The 15,766-nt window shown below is 38.7% G+C and overlaps 1 protein-coding gene across 2 annotated transcripts; it reads right to left on the reverse strand.

Annotated features, from left to right (window-relative positions):
- Positions 1 to 1,947: 1,947 nt before the first annotated feature.
- Positions 1,948 to 14,438, reverse strand: LRIT3 (leucine rich repeat, Ig-like and transmembrane domains 3). 2 transcript variants are annotated; one of them, XM_075709594.1, is made up of 5 exons: positions 14,323 to 14,438; positions 12,635 to 13,113; positions 4,177 to 4,482; positions 2,701 to 3,098; positions 1,948 to 2,622 (listed from the first exon to the last, which is right to left on the reverse strand). In XM_075709594.1, the coding sequence occupies exons 1-5, from the start codon at positions 14,436 to 14,438 to the stop codon at positions 1,957 to 1,959; spliced, it is 1,965 nt and encodes a 654-aa protein (XP_075565709.1). In that variant the 3' UTR covers positions 1,948 to 1,956. The 2 variants fall into 2 exon arrangements, with proteins under 2 accessions (XP_075565709.1, XP_075565708.1); XM_075709593.1 differs by having other exon boundaries at positions 1,948 to 2,639; positions 2,679 to 3,098.
- Positions 14,439 to 15,766: the final 1,328 nt, after the last annotated feature.

The raw sequence follows: 15,766 nt of genomic DNA on the forward strand, positions 1-15,766 counted from the left end.
CATGGTATTTTTAATTGGAAACACCTTCAGCGACAACTACTGGCTACACTATCTATATGGAAAATAGAAGGCAAATATTGTAACACTTCAAGTCCTGTTAAAAATTTAGTTTATCATAAACTGCTTGTCAGATGAACCTTGGTTTTGACACAAAAAGAATCTGCTTTCCCTAAACAATCCCAAATTTCAAAAAAACTGCCAAAGTAAAAATATTCCACTCAGAAAACTAAAAACGTTTGCACTGCAATCAAAATTTTCCACGGAAAAAAAAGAATGATCACTTTTTAACCACACATACAAGTAACGCAGAAAGGAACATCAAGGTTAATTCTAAAAGCATATGCAGGTAAGCTAATTTTGCACTTTTGAACATCTCACCTGCTCCCTTACTACAGCTCCCATGGTCTCAGATACTCATTCTATTATTCCTGACCATCGAGCACCATCATGCAGATGCTATGGAGAATTTTCAATGTGTTCATTTTCTGCCATGATTTTATGTTGAAGGTTTTTTGACAAAGTGTTTTCCTCTCACCCAGCTATCCCTTACAAGATAAGCTCTCTAGCATTCCATCAGGCAAAATTTAATCCTATACTGGTGACACCAAGAAATGCCACTATTTTAAAGGTAACTAACTAAGTTTTGGTTTGTAGCTTTGAGTAATATTTCTCCCTCTGGAAAGAGAAGATTCCCAATTTTCTAGCAAAACAAACGGTTCTTCTAGGCATAGAAAGATCCAAGAAAACAATGCAGTTTTAATTTTTAGGAAAAACTGTGGTTCTCAATTCATACTTACTCCTAACCATAATATCTGAACCTAAACCAATAAAAGCTCTGCTATTTACTTCAGGCAATAAAAAAGTAGCCTCAGAATAGACAATTCATTATTGTCATTAATAGGCAATTCTGTATTCATTGTTACTATTAATACCTTATTTTTTAAACACTGGGAAGCATGCTTACAATTAACTTTCACTATGCTCATTAAACTTCATTACACATCCAACATGACCTGAGGACAAGAACTCCTCTTACTGCACCTCGAATTGTATTATATTACTACAGTGTAGTATATAATATTGTGGGATATCTATGTAATATATAGGTATATGAGAGTGTACGTTGTATTACACTACCACAAAATTTTCTGTACAGAGATTTCTGAAATTGAGGTATATAGACATATGCATCCAAGTAAATTCTAAGGCTGAGATTTTGCAATACAATCATGTGATGTAAATTAACATTATTAATACCTAGTATCTCTCCCAGAGTTACTCATAATGGTATCTTACCTGAGCTTCAGAATACTAAAGAAGCCCCTTTGCCATATCATCTGCAAAATGACTGTATGATGTGTATTGTACTTCTCAAGAGGTAATAAGCCGTGGCTACCTAGTTTCAGTCTTGATTGACCTGAGATCACTTCCAGTCCAAGATACTGTACAAACAGAGCTGTATGACATCTCAAAGCACAAGCTGATGTCAGAAGAAAACCTGTATTTTCAAATAAAGTTTTGACCTCAATAGAAGTAGTTTAAACTGTTTTCCTATTATTTTTAAGTACATAGTTTTTATGAAGGTTGTGATTAATGTTTGATACATGCAACTAGCACATCATACAGTAAAATGAGAGAAGAGAAAACAGAATGATGTTTCAATGAAAACAAAAAATAGAAGATTTTTAACCAGGCAACCATTTCATGCTGTATTTATCTTTTCAAGAACATCATTCCTTCACATCCAAGGTCACAAACATAAAAAAAGAAAATAAACAGGCAACATTTTTTTCTGTTCTCCCTCCTACCCACCACCCTACCCATCCAGTAGACTGCATTACATCAGATAATATATTCTGACCACCACCTAGCACCAACCTGCTTCCAGAGGCAGTATCACCATCTTGGATTAATTTTACCTATTATATATTCCATCTCTTCCACCCTCACCCACGTTCAGCACAGATACTCAGACCTAGAGCCCTCACTTTTGAAGGTCATTTGAGAATCCATGCTTGACCTAGAACAAAGGAGAAGTCTTTCCGAGTCATCTGTGTACCTTCGTGCCCAGCGCTGCTCTCCTGCATTTACTGTTCGAGGCTTCAGAGATAGTGTTTCAAATTTCACGTAGGTCTCTTTTGACAGGTCAGCTTCCTTTGCAGTTTTTGGTTTCACATGAAGTTTTAAAACTTTGTAGAGTAAGAAAAATATCAAAGGTAAAACAACCACACATGCTGCACTGCTGGCCAATATCAGAATAGAAAACTGAGAGCTGTTTTCATCATTTAACCTATCAGTGGAGAAAATAATGCACTGCTCTTTTGTAGGTGGCACTCCTTTAGGTGAGACACATGCCATATATTGAGTACTAGGTTCCAAACCATCAATTGTGACTTTGCTTTTGCTAGAATCAGTGCTCAGAGGCAACATATCTTTCTCACCATACTTTGAGTATAACACAGTCACTGCAGAGTTGCTTGTGGCATTGACAGTTTTCCAAGTTAAGGTCACTCTTTCATCAGTTTCACTGATCACTCTTAGGTTTTTTACAGTAACATTTTGCTCAGCCAGACCTGCTGTATTCAATGAAGTCTCCTCACCTTTCTTGCTTATCTCCCCAGTCTGCTTTGTCTCCTCACCTTTCTTGCTTATCTCCCTAGTCTGCTTTGTCTCCTCACCTTTCTTGCTTATCTCCCCAGCCTGCTTTTTGTTTCCATTTGTCATTGCCTTTGAACTTTTCTTTCCATCGAAGGCAGGCCTGGATTGCTTCTTGTCAGTAAACCTGATGCTTGTTGATCTTTCAGTGCTAACCAGTGCTGTGGTGGTTGATGTGGTGGGAAGAGGTGTGGTTGTCTTCTCAGCTTCCTGCTTGGATTCCTCCTGAGTGGTGCTCTGTCTCTCTGCCTCTTGTTTCCTTCCATACTTCTGTGGTGACACAGTTGTAGTAACTACACCAACCACTGTGACAGTAACAGCAGCTTCTGACATTCCTGCTAAGTTCTTGGCTTTACATCTGTATTCTCCTGCATCCTTGTATGAAATCCCTGTCAAGCTTATTATGGACCATCTGACACCCTCTCCAGGTGTTTCTTGAATTACTACAGGAAAATGCAAACAGTAAAACATTATAAAAGGGAGCTAAAGAGAAAGTAAACATTATTAGCCTACTTCTTCCCTTAAGTTATTTCTGCCAGAAGGAATCACATGTATTAAACTTTAAAAAAAAAAAAAAAAAAAAAAAAACCAACCCAAAACCCAAACAAACCCAAACCAAACCCCACACACAAACTATGGAACTCCCTGCCATATTACATTACTGCAGAAAAGTGCTCAGCTTGGGTCAAAATGGAACTGAATGTCTGGACGAATTACAATATACTTTGCAGTTTCACTAAGTAAAACAAAACTACATAAAAAGAAATCAAATGTCTTAAAGCTGCTATGTGAAGAGGAAATACAAGTCTCACAGACTTCAAGTGACACTGAACACACTAGCCATTTAAAACATTTTTGGAAATTACCTTTGTCTTAAGATATTTCAGTACTTTGGGCTATTACCTTCTTCAGACCTACAATTTAAGATAACTGCTAACTACTTGGCATTAGCAAGAAATATTTTTTATGTTTAAGTTCCTGCATAAATATCTATCATAGCAGCTAGAGTGATATCAGACAATCACAGCCTCTTTAGCATTCAAGATGGGTGTTGCAAATAAACAATAAGCATTTGCAAATAACATAGAAAACATGATTTTGGAAAATCCTATGTTTGGAGTGCTGAGTTTGAAGTGGCTCAGTTATGGGCTCGCTAGCTTTTTTAACATGAACGCTTTGAACCAAAACAGAGATTCCAGTAATGAATTCTCCTTTCTGTTTTTCAGCTTCTGAGTTAGGGCCCACCTATCCCAACGTCCATTTTCCTTTATCCTTCCCCCGCTTCATCCATTTCCCCCCTCCACGCACATTGTTCGTATTACAGACCACATCCAGAATCAGAAGTCTGTTGGACCTGTTCAGACCAAGACTTAGACAAAGAATTTCGTAACAGCTGTTGCACAAATACAATTGCCAGCTTGGTGCGATACCTGGTCCATTGTTACTCATTATAATGATCTCAAAGGACAAGAAACCCAACAATTTCAGGCTCTCCCATTTCCTATAAAAGAGCAATTATACCTGTATAGTTCACTGGTATATTGTCTGACCTAGTCCAAGTAAGCTGTGGTGTTGGGTACCCAGTTGCATCGCAGCGTAGCAGAACGTTGCTTCCCAGCGGGGAAGTGATTTTTGTTGCCGACGTCATCACAGATGGTTTAAGACACTGCTCTAACTCAGCTCTCTGGAACAAGACTCCTGCCAGGCTCTCAGGTCCACTACATGAAACCAATGGATCAAGAAGTACAACTGAGTTGTCCACAATTTTGGAAAATTCGATTAGCTTTGAAATGCGACAGTCACAAAACCATGGGTTGTCCTGCAAACCTGAAGGAGGGAGGGAAGACGGGAAGGAAAAAAAAAAAAAAAAATAATGTTGTCAGGCAATATGTGGATATTGTGATTACAGTATGACACATGACTACCACAAAGTACAATCAAGGAGAACTGTGGACCTATAATGAGTTAATCTTTTCTCTTTCAATTTGTCTTTTTTGTTCAGCTGATCGGTGGAAGAGTTTTTGCAGAGGTGGGGAAGAACAGTATGAATGTTTATTAAGCTAAACTTTTTCTTCACAAAAGTTTACAGAAGCATAGTAATATACTGGCACTACCTTTGCTTAACTTTGCTATTTATCTAGGAAGAAACACTTTGAAAAGACATCTTAAGACTGATGATACATTTTCACCTGCCTCTGCCTTCTGGAAAGATAGCTTCTCAGGGCTATTGCATCCTGTCACTCTCCTCTGCTCTTAGTCCTTTGGGCATTTACAGTTTGATCTTCTCAGACCCTTTTTTCAATGCTTGCAGAAAACATGATGATTTAAGCGTTTAGAGCTTACACCAACATCTCTGCTCCTTGAGAAAAGGAAAAAGGCTAAGGAGACAAAGCTTTAGGCCAAGAAAATTCTTATCCAGCTCTGGACTATACCAATATTCTTAGAAATCTGGCTTCAATTTAGGACAACCTCTGAAATATGTTCAAAAAGAATAGCAGAAGAGTAGAAAATGGGAAGGACCCTGAAAAAAGCTGATGACTACAATATTTTTGTGATGGCACACAAGAACACTATCTTTCCTCTTCTGTTAGAGGCTATAACATTTGCTTCTTAATTCCAAAGTCTTTGAATGAGAGGCTTCTCCCTCTTGGTGAACGTATTATGGTGAAAGAGAGTAGCCATTTCTGAGGAATATAAGACTAAATCCTCAGCTGGTGGTGTTTACTCCACTATGTTGACCTTCATAGAGCAACAGAAGCTTCACCACGTAAAACACCACACAACATATCACTCATGATTTCAAATATTTTCTCATTTGACTTATACTTTTGGGCATACCTTTTTCTTTTTTTTTTGAGTATTAACAATAAACAGAACTTACAGTCTGAAATGAGGGATGGTATGCAAGAACCCCTCACTACTGAATTTACTGATTAGTGCAACAGACAAGCAATATTAATTAAACCAAAATTAAAAGAAAAAAAACCCTGAAACACCTGCTAATATTGTTCAGTGTGTATTTTTAGGAATTATCAAAATAACTAATGGAAAAATTCTGCTTTTTGTTCTGGAAGAAACCTGTAGATCAAAGAATACATGAATAATTAACTACTGCTTCCTTTTATCGCCTGACCAAGATTAGGTATTTTAAGCACAATGGCAGTGATTGGTTAAAACTGTGGTAAACCCCAATTAATCCCCGCTCTTTAAAACAAGACTTGACCTGAAGAGATTCCATGACTTTGACATCACAATCCAATTTCACCCCTTCCAGACATAAGAGATTTTACTTCTATTCACTACTTATTGCCAGTTGGAATGGAGAAGGAGAAATCAAGGAAAATGTATCAGCAACTGCTTTTCTTTAAAAAAAAAAAGAAAAAAGAAAAAAATAATCTCCAAAATGTAAGAACTTTTCATGTGACCTTCACACATATATTCACAAGCAAAAGAGATACCATCCAAATGCTTTCCATACATCTAAGCACAACTGTTTGTGCCTATAAAAATTCTGCCCAATCAAGCACATGTATGTAACTATTTGTGCTCATCTTTTAAATTAGGCAAGCTTCAGTTTGTACTTAGAGAGAGTTAGAGACAATATTCCAGTAACTTTTTTTTTTCATTCTCGCTTGCTTATAAGGGGTCAATTTTCCTCACTACATTAAGAAAGAGACTATGTGAGCATTTGAAAATTAAATTCCCCTAAGGTATAAGAGGGAAGACAGGATCCCCTTGAAACAAGGCCTCAACTGCCAGAGTTCCTCCATAACAAATGCTGCTAAAATGCGTATGAACTCCCAGCATGGTCTCTGTGCTGTCTAGAGGACAGAAGCATGGGGCAGCTGTGCTACAAGCAGGCAGCAGGACAGGAACTCGAGTCCATAGCGTTACTCAGGACAGATCTGCAGCATCAGTAGGGCTCCCACCCCACATACCAGGCAGCAGGTTCTCCCTTACATTGAATGCTACTGAAAGTACTTCTTCTGCGACCTTTCTGCATCCTACAAGCTTTATTGCAGGAAACTGTGTGTTTTATTATTGTTTCTAATACTACTAGCAGTGCTTACAAGCCTTTCAAATAGAATCATACAATCATTTAGGTGGGAAAAGACCTTTAAGATCATTGAGTCCAACTGTAAACCTAACACTGCCAAGTCCACCACTAAACCATGTCCCTAAGCACCACATCTACACATCTTTTAAATACCTCCAGGGATGGGGACTCAACCACTTCTCTGGACAGCCTGTTCCAGTGCCTGACCACCCTTTCAGTGAAGAAATTCTTCTTAATATATATAAATACACGGCTTTCATATTCTCCTAGTGTCCCAAAGAAGACCCAAAGTTGTTACAGTAAGTATCAGAAATTGGCAAAATAGAAGGAAAGATGAAGCAAAGATGGGATAGTCCTCAGATTGGATGGTTGTTTACTCCAGTCTGGGACACAGGTTTGACCATCTCAGACCATTCTGAAGGCCTGGTTTTAGCTTCAGAAGAAAGCTGTAGTCCCAGAAGACTCTGCACTTCTGTGCTTTAGTGCAAAGAAAGAGTTATTTCAGTTAGTCACCTCATGTCCCCCATCCATCATGCTTCCCAGTGGAACTGGCTAAAGAAGCAGGACTTACATATAATATACACAGCTACAGGAGTTCCTTCCTTGCCTCCACGGCTCATCCCTTCTATTTATCTGTGTCTTGCCAATATCTGACAATATTCACATTATTTTTAGTAAACTTGCACAGCCATTGTAAGTCATCAAGTCATGTGAATTCCCAAAATGAAAAGATGAAAGCCCTATTGAGTTGGAAGCAAGGATAAAACACTGAATTTGATTATACTTCAGTTAGCTATTAAAGAGAACAGAAATGGGAATGTAAACCTCGTTTCTGAACTACAAAGGGCATTCTGAAATTTAACAGCTTGTGTTTACAAGATGGTAAAAGTGAGAACAAACAGATGAAAGAATAAAGAAAAGGTTAAAAAAAGGGAAAAATGAAGAAACTGAAAAAAATTGGGAGCTTTAATAAAGGAATGAGATGGAATTCCCTCAGGAAAATAATTTCCTAAGATGATAAAATGAAAATAGTGATGTCTCCAATGCCACGTGTATCTGATGGAACACCAAGTTTTTATAAACCCTGGATTCTTTTGTAGAAATATTAAGGCAGCTTGTTGACCTGAGACAGAAATACTAACCAAGGCAAAACAAACGCTGATAAATATTTATCTATTGCAATACACCAATGCAGTGTATTTTAACATTAAATATGGATTATAAATTGCTCTAAACCCCTTTATTCTAGATTTAGCATATTTTAAATTTACTCTCACACATTTATATGTACATTTTTGTGTACAATGGCAAATATATGTATATGTGTGTCTGTGCATGCACATTTTTGCAGTCTTCTCAGTAAGCAGGGTTTCCCCATGCTGTGTCAATATGGACTTTAGCATTTGAAATAGCTACGAGCGAAATTTCCTTTGTAAATCAGTAACCAGTGTCAGACTATAACTTGTATGCTTTTCAGTTGTTGTAAAACGGCAGTATAAGAAATACTGAAGTTTTGGGCCGACAGAAGTATTCACTACAGCTTGAGCCAGCCTACCCAAGGCTCTCTTCCAACTGAAGCTACAAAATTTTTGATCCGTGGTTCTAAACAGTAAAGCCCACTTCCCACACTATGTCCCAGTGTTTCTTACACACAGTAATTGCTAGGGAGTAGTTTCAGGACAAGCAGCATCTACCCAATGGCCCAGTGTAACAGCTGGGAGCCTGATGGACCTGCAGCATTTCAAGTTTTTGGCACCTCTACATGCAACAGAGGCAAGATCTCATCTAACTGCCACTCTACCAAATCCTGGATTCCTCTGTTCCTCTCAGTGACTCACTAGATGTAATTTTCCATACGGAAAATGCTACTGCCATCATTCATGCCAGATATTTCAACCTCTGTAGCCAATGATGAAACTTAGCTGTAATTTGGATCAAAGTATTAGGCTACAGCTCCAGATGTAACCAAGAGAAGGCCAGATGAACTCACACACTGGTCCCTTGATCATTTCCACTGCTTAACTGTCAGCTTACTCCACAGCTTTGTTTTGAACTATTCCAAGGGCGCTCTCCAAGACAAAGCGAGACATGGCTCCAGGGACAGTTCGCATTCCAGGGACTGCTCCCCGAAAGGCTTATGGATGAGACAACACCAAGGACAGCTCTCTCCATCCTGTTCTTGCCTCCAACATAAGTACAGCAGGCTTTGCACCTCCATACTATCCTGCATGCCTATCAGCAGATCAGGCATGCAACATACCCTTGCTATTTTATGTTACAAAAGCACAATTCTATGGGATGCAATGCATTTCTGACATTACTTCAGACAGTTTGAAGAAAAAACACCCTCACCCACAGAGGTACATTTTAAAGTCACTTCAGCATCCTGTAGAGCCCCCAGAACACCAAGGGCTAAATCTTACAAAGTGTGGAACAGCCAGTCAGTTTTAAAGAGAGCTGGCCCTAAACTGTGTGGATGAGAGCCAGAGTGAGCCACTTGTCCATAGGGCCAGGAATCATCCCTTGACCCTCTTTAATTTAGCATAGTGTCCACACAGAGGAACATCATACAGTGGGAGGTAATAAAAAACCCCAAACCCCTAAGTACAGAGATTATGAAGTGGAATAAGGAGATGCTAACCTGCCAGTCCCCTGGCAAAAGTAGTCCGTGGCTCCTCCAAGAGTCCTTGAAGTAAACATGGGGAGCCTGAACTTTCTCTTACATGCAACCTTCTTGATGCTCAGTCAAGACACTGAAGATGAAATTGCCTCCTGGTGTTAAAAAACAATCATATGCACAAACATTTGAGTTTGGGGCTTTGCTGTTGTTGATCTTGTTAATTAAATACAAGTGACAATCTCTTTCTGCCAGAACTAGAAGAGAAGCCAGCTGAAGCCATAACTGTTTACACTAAGTAGAATCTGACTGCTCTTTTCCTGACTAGACAAAAACAGCATTTATTTGCTCTGGGTTCCAGCTTCTAGCAGAGCTCTGGCTGCAGTTACCATTCCATGTAGGCACATAGGTCAGGCTGAATGCTCCCACAGAGAACAGCTGGAGCACACAGGACACTCTTGAGCACCAAAACATACAATTGTGGGCATCACGTTTTAAGAGAAACCTTTTTTTAAAAACCCAAAGGAGTCCAAAGGGAACCAGTAACTATGGTAGAAAATGAAAAAAAAAAACCCTCACAGACTACAAGAAACTGATGAAAGAAATGGCGTGATTAGTTAAGGTGGCAAACAGGGAAGGAAAATGTATGAAAGGTTACTATAAGAGATGGTAATTAGTTTTTCTGTATGTTCACCTCATGTAGGACAAGAGGTAATCAGCTTAGTTTGCAGTAAGGGAGATTGAGGTTAGATCTTAAGAGAAACTTTCTCACTATCCTGACAGATAAGCACTGGAAGAGGTTACCAGAGAAGGCTCTGGAATGGTCTGGCCACAGGCTTTAAGAACAGCACTGACTTAACCAGAATGGTTCAGTTCATCTGGATCTGCATCCCAGCAGGCTAGAGGCCTTTTTGAAATCCTTCTTGATCACATACCTCTGTGATCCTTATCTCCACCTCAGAGGAGGAGGAGAGTATCTATGGGATACATTTCTCATCCCTCAGGCTCCAGCAATTCCGGTAGAGACCGGAGGTGTGTCAGAGAGGAAGCAATGCCACAGAGCACCTCTTGCTCCTGTTGTTCTAAGCAGATATCTAGTGTTGGAGCATTATAGAGACTTCTCAACTCCTAGGTCATCTTTCTAGCCTGATAGTTTCTAGCAACCATTCATTCCTGAAAAACAACTGCTTTGCAACAGTACATCAACAGCAACCTAAGGATGAGCCTCTGGCAGTGAGCGTGAGTGGCATAAATACAACTTCACAAGCTCCAGTAATATAGATAATAAAACTAACACTTAGTGGAGACTAAGTAAGCTTGTCAAAATAACCCATGACATAAAGAGCACTGCACTTTCTAATCTCCAGAGGAAGGGGATGTTTTCTTATTCACTATAGAGTTTCTTATATAGCAAGCACTGTCTGCATTGGGGTATACTCGTCAGAAGGCTATGATGTCAATGAAAGAAAATTCAGCTAATTATTCACAGCTTACCTAAGGTAGATTTACTCAGCACAACACAATGAAAGTACCACCTGGCATTTTGCATTCTCAGATTCAAATCCAGAATGACTGCAGAGAGCCTCCCTCAGCACCTAACATTAAAAAAAGAGAAGCAAGGTGCTGTTTGAACCCAGTGTGTGTTCCACTCTGGAGATCTGTGTTCAAACCCAGTTGTAATTCATAAACGAAAATGATCCAAAGGTCACATCCCAAGTCTCTAGACAACTCAATGCTGGCACCAGAGGGTTTGTCTGGACTAGAGGAGGCTGGCAAAGTGCCTGCACCAACAAAGCCCGCAGACGGTGGCTAGGGGGAAGGGGAAGAGAAGAGTGTGTGGTTTGGGGTTTTTTTAGTGTTTGGTTTTGGGGGGTGTTGTTTCTTTCTTTTTTTTTTTTTTCTTTTTTTTTTTTTTTTTTTTTTTTTTTTAAATGGTGAGGGCTATGTAAGACAAGGAAACCAAATAACCTCTGGGACTCCCACATGAGATCATCAGGAGGATTAGATCTAGCACAGTCAGCTCCTACTTAACTGCCTCCTGTAGCCTTCAGCGTGGGGACAGGGAGAGGGGTACTGAGCTGGACTTACTTTTACAGCTTTTTCTTTTTTTTTTTTAATCTTGAATAAATGAAGATCCTATTAATGCTGCAAACCTAAAGTTACCATGCATGTGAGGAACTCGTTCAGCCTACTTGCATCTATTAAGTTACTTATATACAATCTCATCTGAATGAGAGTTTCAAATTGCAGCTTCTGCTGTGAAACAAAGCAGCTGAACAAATGAACACTGAATAGTGGGGATTTAGATCAAGAAATTGGAAATACTGGGCAGTACAATGCAGGGCAGATCTTTACCAGTGGGTATAGAACTACTGCAGTAGAGAGCGCCAGCTGGTTTTCCTCCCTTCCACCTGCTACACTACAAAAATGTCAAAACATGCATTTATACATAAACAGCGACAGAACAGAATACTATTGATAGAGCTGTTCCAGCCATGTTCTGAGACTGCAGAAGAGAAAGGGGTTACCTGCAAGACTAGCAAGTGGAGAGAAAGTGTAAGATAAAGCACAAAGTCACAAACAGAACTGACATGACGGTATACCAGAGAGATGGAATAGAATTGTGAAAAAAATCAGCCTGGCCAAACTATTCTTAAATACTTACCTTAAATACTGTAAAAAATACTGTGAAGTTGTAGGGATCAGATTCCTATTCTCTCTCTCATACTCAACATATAAATTGGGAAAAACTTCAGGATAATCACTCAACTTTAGAGCAACTTAAGGTCAACAGGAGTCGTGGGGAGAGCAGAGTTGCCCTCTTTCGAGCCACCAACGTTATCTGCAGCACTGTGTCTCAGGACAGGCTTCATATATGGAGCATCAGCTCTAGCTACTTGTTTGGCTTGAGAGCCACTGGAAAAAAACAGTTGCAAATGGACATGCTTGCAACCACATACAGTGATGAGGGAAATGTCACCAGAAACACAATTTTTGGAAGTCCTGCATTTACACGGATACTGAATACTCCATAGAACCTGTATTCCTGTAGACCAGGGTCTCATAGATTTTTCTTCAGTTTTATAACCGTGAGATAACAACATACATGGAGGTCACTGTCTTCATTTTATAGTTTTCTGTCACCAACAGAAAATAAATAATAAATAATCACGAGGCAAAAACCAGAAGACTGACCTGGATAAAACCCACTCTCCTGAATCCCACACTGGTCCCTACCTACTCTCACTTGCAATTTAACATTTAGGCACATTTTAATAAGGAATGAGACAGGCTGTTTAACGTACCCAAAATTACTCTCTGGGTTGCCAGAATGTCTGTGTTCTTGGACAGGACAGCTTCTGAGAAGGGGGGCCAAATGTCCATCAAGTCTGATGGCAATGTGGTTAGCTTGTTGCTGGATATGTCCAGGTAGGTGAGGTTTCTCAGGTACCGGCCAGCATCAGCAGGAATGCTGGTCACCTTATTGTTGTGTAAATCAAGAGTCCGTAGGTTGGGCATCTCTGCCAGTGATTCCCAAGGGAAAGTCGAGAGCAGATTACCATCCAGCCGTAGCTCATGCAGTTGCTTCAAGTTATAGAAACTGCTGATATCAATGTTGGCTACACAGTTGTAAGTTACCCACAGGTATTTGAGATCTACTAGGTAGTAAAAGGCTTCAGTTGGAATCCTTCGTATGACAGTTTTCTCTATACGAAGTTTTACAGTATCCACAGGAACATTCACAGGGATCTCGTACATGTCAGGATCATTACAGAGCACAGACCTAGGAAAAAAAAACATCGGCATTTCTTCATCAGAAATTTGCCTTTCAGATTTAAATGCAAATGCTATTACTTTCTGCAACACCACTAGCAGAATAAAGAACATCAAATCAAGGACATTGATTTAAAGGACATGCATATAAAAACTGAAAAGACAAATGTGGAGTTTCTAAAGAGAAAAAGAATACGAAATGGCAATGATAACTTTCACACGAAATCTAGATTTGCTTTATTCTAAAGCATGTAAGCACCATCTTCTGTCCATCATTCTACTGACAACTGAAAAATGGAAGCCGTTGTATAAGGAATAATAATACATGCATGTATCTCAAGTGGGAACTGCATGCTGTCTGTTTTACGAAAGTTCAGAATATTGGATTACTAATTTCTAATTTTTCTGCATGATGAAGATTCAAAGAATTTGTCTATATTTATCTTTCAGAATAGCCTGACATTGAAAACAGTAGCATATTTCTCTAAAGGAGAGCTTTCTCGCCCTCCTTCTGGTGTCTACATAGAAATTACCTGCTTTTTAGAGGTTCTAAGAACTTTCTGCTCCTGTTGATTTCAGTGAAATGGGATTTCTCAGCATTTTCAAGAATCAGTATGTTTCCATTTCTTTGGGGTACACTGTTTGCACATATTAGGTTGAAGATTCCCCTCCCCTCAATAAGCCTACCTCTAATTTTCTCCCCCTTTTCTCTATATTCTTCCTCTATTTTATGTTCTCCTCATGCAGCTTTATACTAGATGTTGTCACAATAAGTAGCAATGACAAACAGTATCTTGCAAAATTGACATGGCAATACACAGATCATCAAATTTCAAATTAACCTCTTTATTACCAAAAATTATATGATTTTCCTGCAAATTAAAAAAGAAGATACTGTATTTATGTAAACCAGAAGTCATCAGTAGTCAACGAGTTTGTAGAAATAGAAAGGACATTACAATAGTAAGAAAATCATGGAGCAGAAAGAAATTGCCTTCTGCAAAAACTTATGATTTAGAGTAGCTATTTGCTAAATACAAAATCATAATCACCATCTGCTCCTATTCAGGAACGCTGCCAGCTATATAACACCAGTGTAAAATATGCCTTTATTTCAACTATGCTAGAACTAATTTACAATGTATGAGAATGCTATTTCCAATTTCTTCAACCCTTTTCCTTATAAATTGCCTTGTATAACAAGTAATAAAATATATACCTTGTTCCAGTGCCATCACTTCTGCCATGGTAAATGCAAGTGCATTGTGAAGGACAAAAACCATGCACTTCTTCAAAAAAGCTCATTAGGAGGTAGAAGTAAATAAACAGATGCATGGCTTCCTCCCAGCAGAACTGATATGAAAAAATTTGAAAACTTTATTCCTAGGCACTCATGTGCAGTGCGCTACGAATGTGAATGTAGACACCCATTTAGTAACAGCAGATTACATCAGATTAGCTGAGATCTGTAGTTGCTTAACCTTCAAACGTATCCTGAAAGGGATCAGTTAAACCAGCTCATTCTTTATTCTGTCAGAACACACTCTGTTTCAAATCATATCCAGCATGTTTCAAGGCTATTTTAATATGTAGCTTGTAAGGTCAGTATGTAATAAAACATCTCTTTGCTCCTTCTAAGAGGCAATGCATTAGTTACAGTCCATAAAGTGTTCCAAGGTTCCTGAAGGAAATCTAGTACAGCATAAGATATTGCATGGCATTTTCTTTAATACTAAAAATTACAAATTAATAGGAAGTCCAGATTCCAGAACTTTTAAAAAAATCCTGTAAAAACAGGTTTTTACCAAAAAAACATGTATATTTTAAATAAGTTACACACTGCAAAGCCAAACTTCAGATGCATGCATACATAATAATAGAAAATATTTATTCTCAAAATCTGAGAATCATCAAGAGTGCATATACTACCATTCATAAATAGATCTATACACGGTTATCTTTTCCATCCTGAATAAATCCATTGCTCACATCGCCAAAGGTATTTTTTTGAAAATTACAAAACAGACCTATATAACCATGAGATTGACTTAGAAGTGATGAGAAATGACCATAAATATTTACTCTATTTTATGTGCCTCCCAAGTGTCAAGCTTTAGGGTGCATTTTGTCACATATTCAGGATTTGCTGTGCAGTCACAAGTACTAGAAACATACTACTACTAAAAGAAAAGCTGTCTTTCCTACAAATTCATTTGTTTGTGTGAGCCAAAACTTTAAAAATACATTAAATATCCTGAAGCTCCTTCAAAATCCTAAAAGCTGAAAACATGTTCTATAGGGTTTGGCTAGATATTTTGATAACATATTCACAGAAACGGAACTTTGCAAAGCATATCAACATGGACATTTGGTATAGAAATATATTCACTCAGGGAGAATCCAGAATATTTCAATTCTGGAAAACTTCCAAGGGAAGTTGAGGGAAAGTAACTCATGAAGGGAATTACAGGTGCAAAATCTATGTTACTGAACCTCAGCACTTCCTGCTTCAGTCTCTCCCTGCTCCTGTGTCACCTTATCCAACCCTGTGAGAATCACAGCGACCACTTCACTAGCCTTTTTTGTTTGGGACAGACATATTGGGCCAATAAACCTCACTCTCAAAAACTAAAGTCGTAGCGGTTTTTGTCTTTTTGTCTTCT

Source organism: Pelecanus crispus, chromosome 4 (assembly GCF_030463565.1).
Source record: "Pelecanus crispus isolate bPelCri1 chromosome 4, bPelCri1.pri, whole genome shotgun sequence".
NCBI classification, from domain to species: Eukaryota; Metazoa; Chordata; class Aves; order Pelecaniformes; family Pelecanidae; genus Pelecanus; species Pelecanus crispus.